The sequence below is a fragment of the Watersipora subatra genome, chromosome 6, assembly GCF_963576615.1.
Source record: "Watersipora subatra chromosome 6, tzWatSuba1.1, whole genome shotgun sequence".
Lineage (NCBI taxonomy): Eukaryota > Metazoa > Bryozoa > Gymnolaemata > Cheilostomatida > Watersiporidae > Watersipora > Watersipora subatra.
In genome coordinates, this window is record NC_088713.1 from 54,880,222 (window position 1) to 54,891,300 (window position 11,079).

The 11,079-nt window shown below is 36.1% G+C and overlaps 1 protein-coding gene across 1 annotated transcript; it reads left to right on the plus strand.

Moving 5' to 3' along the window:
* Positions 1-684: 684 nt before the first annotated feature.
* Positions 685-11,079, plus strand: LOC137398371 (serine/threonine-protein phosphatase 6 regulatory ankyrin repeat subunit B-like). The gene is made up of 9 exons (XM_068084479.1): positions 685-721; positions 3,253-3,445; positions 7,019-7,118; positions 7,810-8,497; positions 9,639-9,704; positions 9,854-9,916; positions 10,176-10,250; positions 10,387-10,461; positions 10,899-11,079. The coding sequence occupies exons 1-9, from the start codon at positions 685-687 to the stop codon at positions 11,000-11,002; spliced, it is 1,401 nt and encodes a 466-aa protein (XP_067940580.1). The 3' UTR covers positions 11,003-11,079.

The following is an 11,079-nucleotide window of genomic DNA, read 5'->3' on the forward strand; positions in this document are numbered from 1 at the left end:
ATTGCAGTCAGCAATTTGCAGGAGTGAATTTGAAGTAGCAGTAATTGTTTACCACCCACTAGAAGTGGTAATGTACTGCAAAATTACTGTACTGCAATGACAGAGTGCAGCTCTATTGCGTCACAACCCTGGAAGTGGAAATATTAGCTGGTTAGGAAGTGGAAATATTACCAATTGTTCTCTGAAGAAACTTCTCCTGATTACACAAAAAATATCTGGTTGCTTTTATCAATAGACAGTGGCAAACAATAGGCCTAAATTCCTTAGCGATACTTAGCTGAATAGTAAGTTGGAATCACGACCTACCCATAATTATATTAGTAATAATATATGCTTTTGCTACAAATGTTAAGCTATTTTAAATAAAGCCTTACAACATCTTTGGTCAACAGCAAATGGCACAACAACATTGTGTTGCCCTGACCATTGAATTTGAGTTAGTCAAGTAGATAACTGGCTAAATGACTATAACAGCTCAACTTAATATTTGTCCTTGACCTGTGTTATTGATGACTGGAAACTTGTAGGAAACTACTTTCTATTAATATATAGTTGTTTATAGACTGTTTACTTTGGAGTTGTCACACCTCCTTAACTACAGGACTAGAATTATATTTATGTAGTTATTTGTTATTTGGTAAGCACATGTGGTGAACTGTAGTTGAGTCAGGGTCATTGGTTAACATGGGTCAACCAGGTCTACAGGTTGAGTCGAGTCAATGTAGGTAGGGTCATTGTGAACACTTACAAACTTGTTTTTCTGCCATGTTTAGGTTTTAGTTTGGTATTGGTATTTGGTATTTCCGAGGGTTGGAATGAATTAATTTGTATAAAGTATTTTCCCATAGGAAAATTTGATCTGACACAAAAAGAATTGACATTCTCGCTTTCTCCTGGAACCCAGTAAGCTTGTATGTTGAGGTATGACAGTATATGCCTATGGTTGTTGGTTGTTACACCAGTTCCATTATAACCACCATAACTGGTATCTTTCTCACTGCTATTATATTGTTGATAGACATAATTGAGGTCACCTGCTCCCACATTTCAGAAGTCTACCAGGTAACCATTTTGGCTGTGATTAACCATCACTTTAGTAATATTCTCTATTTGACTACTAGCTCTGAGATATGATGGTTGAGAGAATTCACTGTGGTAAGTACAACTATTCTTTGGTATTCAGTTATAATCACAGCAAGAACTAGTGTAGACACTATTGTTTATATGGTTCAAATTCAATACAGTAGACGCTCCTATAACTTATACCTCTTATAACCTTAATTCCAGATAACGTAAATAATTTATGTAAAATTTTTGCTTCGTATTATGTAAAAATTCCATATAACTAAAAGCGTCAAATCAAGCGGGTTCACAATTTCGATTTGAATGTTAATCAAACTCGCTGTATTTGTGAAATAAAAAATGATGAGTTTATAGCATTATATCTATTATATATACAGCTTACATCACATTTTAGTTCGTCGTAATAAATCGTCATATGTATCGCCAACACAGAGAATATGATAGCTGTGCAATTATTCATAAATACAAAGGCGATCGGTACAGGTGTTACAGCGTCGGTCCATCGATCTGAATGTCATGAGTTGGGTTTTTGTCGAAAGTTCTTTTTTATCCCAACCTTGACCCCTGAATACGAATAAACGACAATTAAAGTAATAATGTGTTTTTATAGCAAAAATGTTTTGTTGTTATGCTTTGTTGTAGGCAGACATATAAAATATTTGTTATTAGTTTTATTTTGCAGAATACACTTTGTTGCTTAAAAAAATGAGCAGACTTTGTATATAAATGTCAAAGATGTTTGTTCAATCAACTGATTGTAAAAGTACCACAATAAGGACCTATTAAATCTATATGGAATAGCTTTGTTCCTTTCAAACTAACATTAGTCCGAGCATCAAGTGGTGAAAACAGCATTGCAATTTGAGTTAAAATCTGTTTGTGTACTTTAGGCTATCTAATTTACAATGAACAAAGCTCTGGCATACAACTGAATTACATCTTCGTTTTTACACCTACCTATTTAACACTAAGACAAGGCAGGAGGAGGCAAGACAGACAGGAGCTGTAAAAGATAGTGTAACTGTCACTGACATACTGCTTTGAAATAAATATAAAATACAAAATATTTTGCTGAAGTTAAGGATATACACTAAATATCAACTGTTTTTATATGAAACCATAACATTCTTATTTCATGGCATCGCAACACAGAACAATGTTTATGTCATCACCCCTTTTATTCTCTATCGCTAAATTCTTTGTGGTCTACCTGCTCCTTAAACTTATCATCTTATTACCTTCACTAGTGCATCACTATTAGGTGTGATATCTTAACCCTTTCGTGGGCGAATTTTCAAAACTAAATCAGACTCCCATGGGCGAATTAATTTTCCGAAAAATCAATTTTTTCCGAAAGGTTCATACACTTTTCTGTGTGTTATTATGTGCATATCTCTATGTTTAAAGGTGCATATGTATACATGTATATGTCCATAGGCATATATATATTATAAACAAATAAAAATGTATAACATAAAATATATGCTTTTCATAATACTTGTCTATTTACGAATGATATTTTCGAAAGCATTCTCTTTTACAAAGGCCCACATCACAGTCTTTGCACCATGTACTTATTCGTGTAACAAAGAGCTCCCACAAAAATATACTTCCTTGATTGACAGGCTCAAAAAACTTTTCAAAATACTCTACTGGTTGAGCATCTACTGGAGTAAATACTGGGCCTGTCACTGCTATAAACTGCTGAATTGTAGGAGATTTATCTCTGTTTATGTTGGTTATATTCTTCCAGGCACTGGCATCACTCCTACTCACATCCTCATGATTACTGCTACCAGCCTTTTCATCACTGTCACTTCTAGATGTAAAGTCATTACAATCACAATTCAAACCTGATTCACTGTCATCTCTTGCTACTAAATCTAAAAAGTCACTGTCATCTCTGAATCTCTTAGTAATTTCGGTGTTATATCTCGTTTTGTCAGTTTCTGCTTGCCGAAAAGGAGTTGTCTCCTCATTGCTGGGAAATTCGACCTTTACATTATCTAAGTCGGAACTGCGTAGGAAATTGCATTATGGTTTGGATCCGCCATCTTGTAGTCCACGTTGGCATTCGCTATAGTGTATTAGGCACGATTACTACGACCAATAATATTGCGTAGCTGGCCTACGTCACATTGGTATAGCATGAGTTATTTCTCTTAATAGGGGCAGTACTGATAACCTCCCCCGTCACAATTCTTGCACTCGTTGGTCTTCAGATGCAACATCTAACCGGGAGATTTAGAACTATCCTTCCTTCTTTTTGGGATGAACTCTCGACCGGTGAAGACCACTTCCACGAGACGGTGATCGCCCTATACATTACTATCCAAATCCATGCCTTGTCACGGCAGGCTGTGTACGTCCAAGAAGGAGTGACCAGTCTGCAGTGGACGATCACTAATAAAAAGGTAAATTACTGTTCTAACATATTTTCGTAATTAAAGTCATATTTCTATTGAATCATGCGTCCCACAATGTAATAGCTATAGGGTTCACGCTGTAATATTATTAAGCTCTGCTTAATAATATTATGTAATAATAATAACAGCCAACGGCTATCTCTCTCTCGCATGCTCAGCGAGCTGTTGAATATTGTGATATGAAGAGAATTTAAACATCGTACAATTTCAGTTATGGATAACTGAATAATACCGAATTCTATCATATCATCGGTACTAGTACTTGCTTTATGAGAATAATCTCGGGAGGTTCTTTTAGAAGTCGCCATGACGGTAAACTAAAGTCAAACTCTCAAAAAATTCGGTAAATAAAAGCTAAAACCGAAGCAAGAAAAATAAAAGTTGATAAATTATTTAGAACAATTTTCTAATTTTTTTCGAAAGTTTATTTATTCATCACTGCTAAAAACGATCGTTTTTTTTCAACCTTTAAGTCAATTTTTGAGGCTAACTGAAACTACTATATCGTAGCTTGCTATTGGTAAAAAAAGTAAACAAAAAACGAGATTTAGCTAACCAGAAACGGCAATAATAAAATACGTTACCGAAACGACAAAAACGTCGCACTGCCCACGAAAGGGTTAAATAGCAAAACAATTAACTGTAGTCTATCCTGTAGTCTATCTGCTACTGCCTGTTTCTTTAACATGGCATCTTATTACATTCACGAGTACATTACTATTAGGTGTGATATCCTGAGTAGCAGAACATTTAACAATGTCATTCATGTGTTTATTTGTTAATCTTGATCACTACTTGGTTTTTTTATTGTTGATTATCAAGACCACCTGTTGACAAAAATCAGTAGGTCTCAGTAAGATCAGGAGACCGGTTCAAACCGGTTCAAACTGATTCAGTGAACTAGTAGAATTGAAGATTTTTTGTGCAGCTTCTTCACTGAACTGGTAAAAGCAAAGTGCTCATGCATTTATTTGTCTGTCACATAGAGAATGCATCTAACGAAGGTGACGGGTGATCATGAAGCTAGTACTGTGATTACTGGTGGTAGTGTAAAATGAACACCTAAATCTATTACACAAAATCTAAAATGTGTGATACTATTTGCTTCTGACCGAATGGTATACCAAGAGTCCAAAAATGATGCATTGTTTTGTGTTCGTTTGCGACTTTCATAGTGGATCAGAATATCTAAAGCGTTATAGTATGCAACTATAAAACTATATAGATGCATACTATAAAACTATAGCTGTATCTATAGTTTTATATGCAATCTTTATAGTGGCTAACTAGTGGCATTGCATCAGTCTGGGCATGAATGCTGGACACGAGCGCTTTTACAGATTTCATGTACTTAAGCAGATGCAAGGAGCATTTAGAATTTATTTATCTTCAAAAATCACAAATTTTGATGGAAATACCTGGAGACTAACTTCCTTTTTTACATACTCATAGTCCTGCCCTCGGGCCATGTTTCACATGCCTGGTCTGGCATATGCTGTAACTGAAAGAGAAACTGCTATCCATTCAGGGACTCAACTTTGTCCTACAAGCAGTAAAACCATTCTGTATTTGTAGATGAGCTGGTCTGAGCAGATCACATCGGAGTTGTGCTTTCATTGGTACCGCTTCATGCCTTCAAATAAAGCAGCTTTTAACAATTGGGTGGTCCTTTTTGTGTGCTAATAGCTTTATAGCAATCAGTTTACACTCATCACCAGCGGAGAGTGGAAATGGCTTGAGTTGGACGGTCCTAAACCTTCACATTAAAGAAATAATACAGGTAGTACATCGAGTATATTTTTTCCTTTGCCATATATATTGTAACCGTAGTAACGGTGATTCGCAGTTATCCTTGACTTTTGCTACTGCTTAAAAACTATCCTAAATGACCTTCAATCGTGATCTGAAAATCTCTTTCTTGCTTAAATAAAATTTGTCAGCTTGAAACCATTAGATGAATTTATAAGGCTCGTGTACTGTGCAGTTGTTAAATCTTATTTTTAAAAAAACACAACATTTTTTAAGATTTCGTACAGCCTAACTTCTCTATAATTAGACTTGTACACAAGATTTAATATAGTTTTTCCATGTTTAGATTTATGTTAACTTGTCTTAACAACAGGCTTGTGTTCATTATACAAATTGCACTGCACATTGATAAGTACTCGCTGATGTTTGTATGTGAAATGCATTACAGTTGGAGTAAATTGTTGCTTGGATACCTACGTAGTTGCATTAGCAGTTCAGAGCAGTGGTAAGTGACTCACTTCTTTTTTGACATACTCAGAAATTGTTGTCAAGCCAGATTGAATCATCAAACAGGGCAGGTCCTGCTCACAGGCCATATTTCACAAGCCCGGTCTAGCATATGTTGAAACTGAAAGAGGAATTGTTATCCATTAAGTGATTTATCTTTGTCTTACAAGCAGTGCAACCATTCAATATTTGTAGATAAATGAGCTACTCCCAGTAGATCACATTGGAGTTGTGTACTCATTGTTACTTCCTGTAGCCTTCAAGTACAGGGGCCTGTTATACCTGGGTGGTCTGCTTGTGTGTGGTAATAGCTTTACAACTGTCAGTTTACATTCACACTAGAGGAGAGCGGAGACAGCTTGAGTTGGATGCAGAGAGCTGGAGATCTACTTTTGTTATGGTGAGAATCTATGTACAACATTTCATATGAACAATTCATAAATACTGATGTAATTGCTTCATTTTTACTGACATCTGTACAGGGTTCAGCATAGTAGTGTTTTTTTCTGAATACCTTTGTACTCTATCATGCTCTTTTTAAACTCACTGAACACTATGACTTTTAAAATATGACAGGAAGCTATATGACCGCAATAACTTCAAAGTTATTGTTCAAAAATTATATTTAACAACAATAATATTACTATAAAAACTTTTTTGAGCTCATGATAAAGATGGAAGACAGTTCAAATCTTTCTAGTCCAGGATTTCGCTTGTGCAGTTAGAATGAAAAATAGAGATCGCATGTAAAACATTTACTTGTAGCTTAGGCATATTCAAACTTCTGGAATGTTGGAAAATGGAGAACATTATGCTGTTTTATGAGTTGTGAAGCTGATATAATAATATAGTTGATAGTAATATAAACATTTCAACTAGTCACTAGCTCAAACTATATTGAACATTGTGGATGTTTGAACTACTGAAGTAGGGATATAATATTCCTGTGTTCTTAGACACCAGCATGTAAATCTTGGTTCCCATATTGGCAGTGAGACCCAGCAGTAATCTAATGCAGCAAAACACTAGTGACGATAGGCTCACACATATAACTAGCATTAGTCCTGGGTTTGCTTCAAATATTCATCAAATGTTTTTTTCATATAATAGACTCGCAAATAAATATTAATAAATTAATAAATTAAATATTGTTTCCTGTGTACATTATTCAATATTATTACAATGGTTAACTGTTCATTGTCATTTCTGGCCTGCGAACTATTCTGTAATTGGACAAGTTATATTTGCTTCAGCCAATCAAGAGACAGATTGTTGAATAAGGGGCGGAGACATTTTCAAGCTATAAAACACATGGAGCAGCCAGCAAGCATATCACCTACAGAGCACCCACAGGTAAGTATAACTTTTCTATTATATTAGCATCTGTTGATATTATACTTACTGGGAATAATAGAGTAGATGAGAAGAGACACTGAGTCAGTGTGATTATAACATAACTCTGACCTCCTGAAACTATCACTCTCTACCCTGAAGAGACTCATAGAGTCTATCATCTAGTGAGGTTAAGTTAAGGTCAGGAGTCTCTGGTTTCATTCCTCAGTCATTTTTGTACCTGCAAACATTTCCTACTGTAAATATGTCATATGCCTCTTATGAATAGAATGAGGAGCTCTGAAACTGGAGTTTTTAGCTGCTTCTCTTGTTTTTATTCTGGTCAGAATCAGCTGCAGGTCACTGATTGTATTTAGTCGCCAGTTTTATAGGAAATTAGTGTTTAAAGTAGGAGACTATGAATCTTATTGCTGTCTCCTGCTTTGTCATTGTTAAGATTTTACTGAGTTTATTCCCATTAGTTTAACACATGAGAGAGCAAATAGCAGGAGTGTTGATGCTTGATTTCCCAGTTCTAAGTATCATAATCCTAGTTTCCTTTTTATACTCTGTGAATATCCAGGGTTCACCTGCAGCAACTCTGTTATGGTTGGCAGCTTTATAAGTCATCAGCTTACCCAGAGTCAGCAGTTGAGTCACAAATTGTCTTCATTTTTCTCTATCATATTTTACTGTGTGGAGTATTTTACAGGATACAATGGAGCATTGGATTAGGGAATATATTAGAGCTAGTGGAGCTCCTGACATTACCTCTCTTAGGGCTGCTCTAACAACCACCCCTCCTGATCAGCTACTTCAGCTTATAACAACAATCAGAGATAGTGAGTCGTATACAGCTCTGCTATTAGCTATCTCCCGAGACCACACTAAAGTAGCTCATCTGTTACTCACTCCATTGAGAAGAATAGCAGATGAGTTGCTGTTTGAGAAGGATAAGGGTGGACGTACAGCTCTGCACAGGGCTGTATTGAAGAGAGATAGAGAATTAGTAGAGCTTATACTTCATACAGTATCCTCTGATAAGAAGTATGAGCTGATAGCTGTGAAGGATGGAGGGGGTAACACAGCTCTAACAGAGGCTGCAGAGAGTGGATATACAGTGATAGTAGAGTCTCTACTGATCAGCCTGTCAGTAGAGCAACGAGTCTCCCTGCTCAACATACAGACTGAGTACCTAGACACAGCACTGCACATGGCAGCTTACATGGGACAAACAGCAACTCTACAGACTATGCTGACCTCCATCCCTCCTGATAAAGTCTCTGCACTCCTCAGTATAAAGAACCATGACAGTAGAACTCCTCTGGAGGATGCAGAGTATAAGAGAAAGAAAGAGACAGTAGAGCTGCTTAAGAGCTGGAAGCGGCCAGCATTAGCAGGTAGGATTATTATACAGTGTGATACCAGCTACTCACTTGTACTACTCTATTGCATAACTCTCTGCTTGTCCCCAGGGTATCTTTATAAACATACCCTGGGGAATTCCACCTACATTTTCCTTGCGTAGGGACTGCAGTGGGCTGTAGAAGCAGTTCAGCTCTGTCTCTGTATTAAATGCTGTCAGTTCAGCCTCTTCTCTTCAGCCAACACTCAGCCCTTGCTAATCACTCATCACCTCTGCTCTCTCTTGGATAATTTTAGTCTGAGTATTTTAATTCCTTATTTAAAACTGATAGGATTAAAGTGATGTTAGCAGCTCAACACCTTGTGGCAGCTATTAGTCAGCACTTAGCTGAACTCTCCTGATTCATGAATATTCTTATTACTCACTACAGTTTTGAATAGAAACATGAGATATTTACTAGAATTATAGTAGTAGTAATTCTGACAGACACGGCTCTTATTATAGTAAATATTTTCCTTTGGAGCAGCTCTTGCTCTTGCTCTTGCTTAAGATAGAATCGCAATGTTTGAGTAGGCATAAAATATGGTATAGTTTTACTGAAATTTTTTAACAGTTTAAATGCAGTTTCTCAGTCTATTATTACTCACTGAGTCTGTACACCTGGTTGTAGCCTTAAAGAAGATACATACAACATGCAGTAGTAGAATTTAGAATATTTGCAGCCAGTAGCAACACTAGTTGATTCTCATTCACTAGTAATTCCTACGATCAACTCTTAGCTGTGGATTCTGAAGCTATGTTTTAACTATTAACATATTCAAAGGCTATGTTTTGAGAAATTATTCAATAGCTCTGATTAATCGTATTAGTACTTCAACAGTCCAATGCAGTCAAGCGTGACTTTTTGGCTAATTACTCCTGAATGTTGAAAGGCAGTCACTTAGTGCAGGTGGTACTGTCAGCCTACATAGCTGAAAGTCAAAGGTTTGACTCCTGATGACAGCAATCTTTTTCCCAGACATACCATTACTATCACTATGTGTTACTTTTTTATTGCATTAATGTTTTTGTTTTTCAATTTGGTTCCAACATGGAGTGAGGTGGAGGACTTCCTATTTATAAAATATTTGTTTGTTGATTAGATTAAAGTATTTTTTAATTTTACTTTGTTGTAGTTCCCGTCACGGCCACTTTTTGGAAGTTTGCTGCTCTTCTGGATGCAGATAATCAAAGAGCGGCAGGTAAATGATATCTTTAGGCCATTTCTGTGCAGAAGTGATATTTATTACCTGAGGAACTATAATGTACACTACAATCAAAAGCATTAACAGCTAGTAATAATTTTATAACAGTAGGTTCTCAGTCTATAAATTTACTCACTATGTTGTAGCCTTGGCTCAGGCTGAGAGGAGGATTGGTCGTCTACAGGATGAAGCTGAGCAACACGCAGCAGGTGAACACAACTTTATTATTATGTTAGTAGTAGTACTAGTTGGTTTGTCACTTCTGGCAACCATTGTTACTTATTTACTCTGTAAAATCAGATGGTTATAACTTTATTTTAGCTAACAGAACATGAAAAAGTTGTAACTTTCAGTTGTTGTTTGTAAGGGTTTTTTGTGAGACAAAAACAACTTTAATTTCAATTTTTCAACTTCAGTATTTCATATTGTATTAGCATTATACAAACCATGATTCTATTGTTGTTGTAGCATTGGCCAATCAGAGGGAGGAGTCTCAGCAGCAGGTCGTAGCCCTGCAAGAAGCAAACAATCAGATGACAGCAGGTAAAGTTTTTACACACAGTTCAACTACTATTTGAATTTTAATATCTACTTATTTACTGTTCATCAGTAACAACATGTATTCATTTACCTTCATGTATACAGCAGTATACAAGCCATGATTCCATTGTTGTTATAGCATTGGCCAATCAGAGAGAGGAGTCTCAGCAACAGGTCGTAGCCTTGCAAGAAGCAAACAATCAGATGACAGCAGGTAAAGTTTTTACTCACAGTTCAACTCGGGTTTAGATTTTAACATTCACATATTTACTGTTCATCAGTAACAACACGTATCCATTTACCTTCATGTGTACTTTGTCTTGCTAGTTATTAACTTATAAGGAATGGATATGATGAGTATTATTTCATCACTGCTATTGGCTGGTCAGCAGTTAATTCTATTGGTTAATGCTTAAAGGGAGCAAATTGCTCAAATCTGTTTTTATGGTCGTATGAATCCTGTCTAAATTGTATTGCTATACTTAACAGATTAGACTGCAGTTTTTACAACTCCAAACCATCTACTTTAAACCTACCCTTTGTCTGAAGGATGGTTTACACAAGGTGGTTGTGAGATGGTGCAATCTTTATAAATAGAGATGAATGATATTGTTGCTTACAATAGATACTAATAAATACTTGTTCCTTTAGATATGGCTGTCATGATGGAGAGACTTAACAGACTTGATATTTATCTGCGTACTCCTACTGATACAGACGAGACAGGGGACCAGCTTCATGAGCCTCTGGGCTGATACGTTTTTCTTTGTTCAATTTAAATCACTTGTAGTTCTTGTTTAAGATTTATAATTAAATACAATTTCATATTCAT

Coding starts and splice junctions, on each gene's coding strand:
- LOC137398371 (XM_068084479.1), top strand. CDS start 685: ATGGGTCAACCAGGTCTACAGGTTGAGTCGAGTCAAT. Junction 9,705..9,853: donor AGATAATCAAAGAGCGGCAG/GTAAATGATATC, acceptor ACTATGTTGTAG/CCTTGGCTCAGGCTGAGAGG. Junction 9,917..10,175: donor AGCTGAGCAACACGCAGCAG/GTGAACACAACT, acceptor TTGTTGTTGTAG/CATTGGCCAATCAGAGGGAG.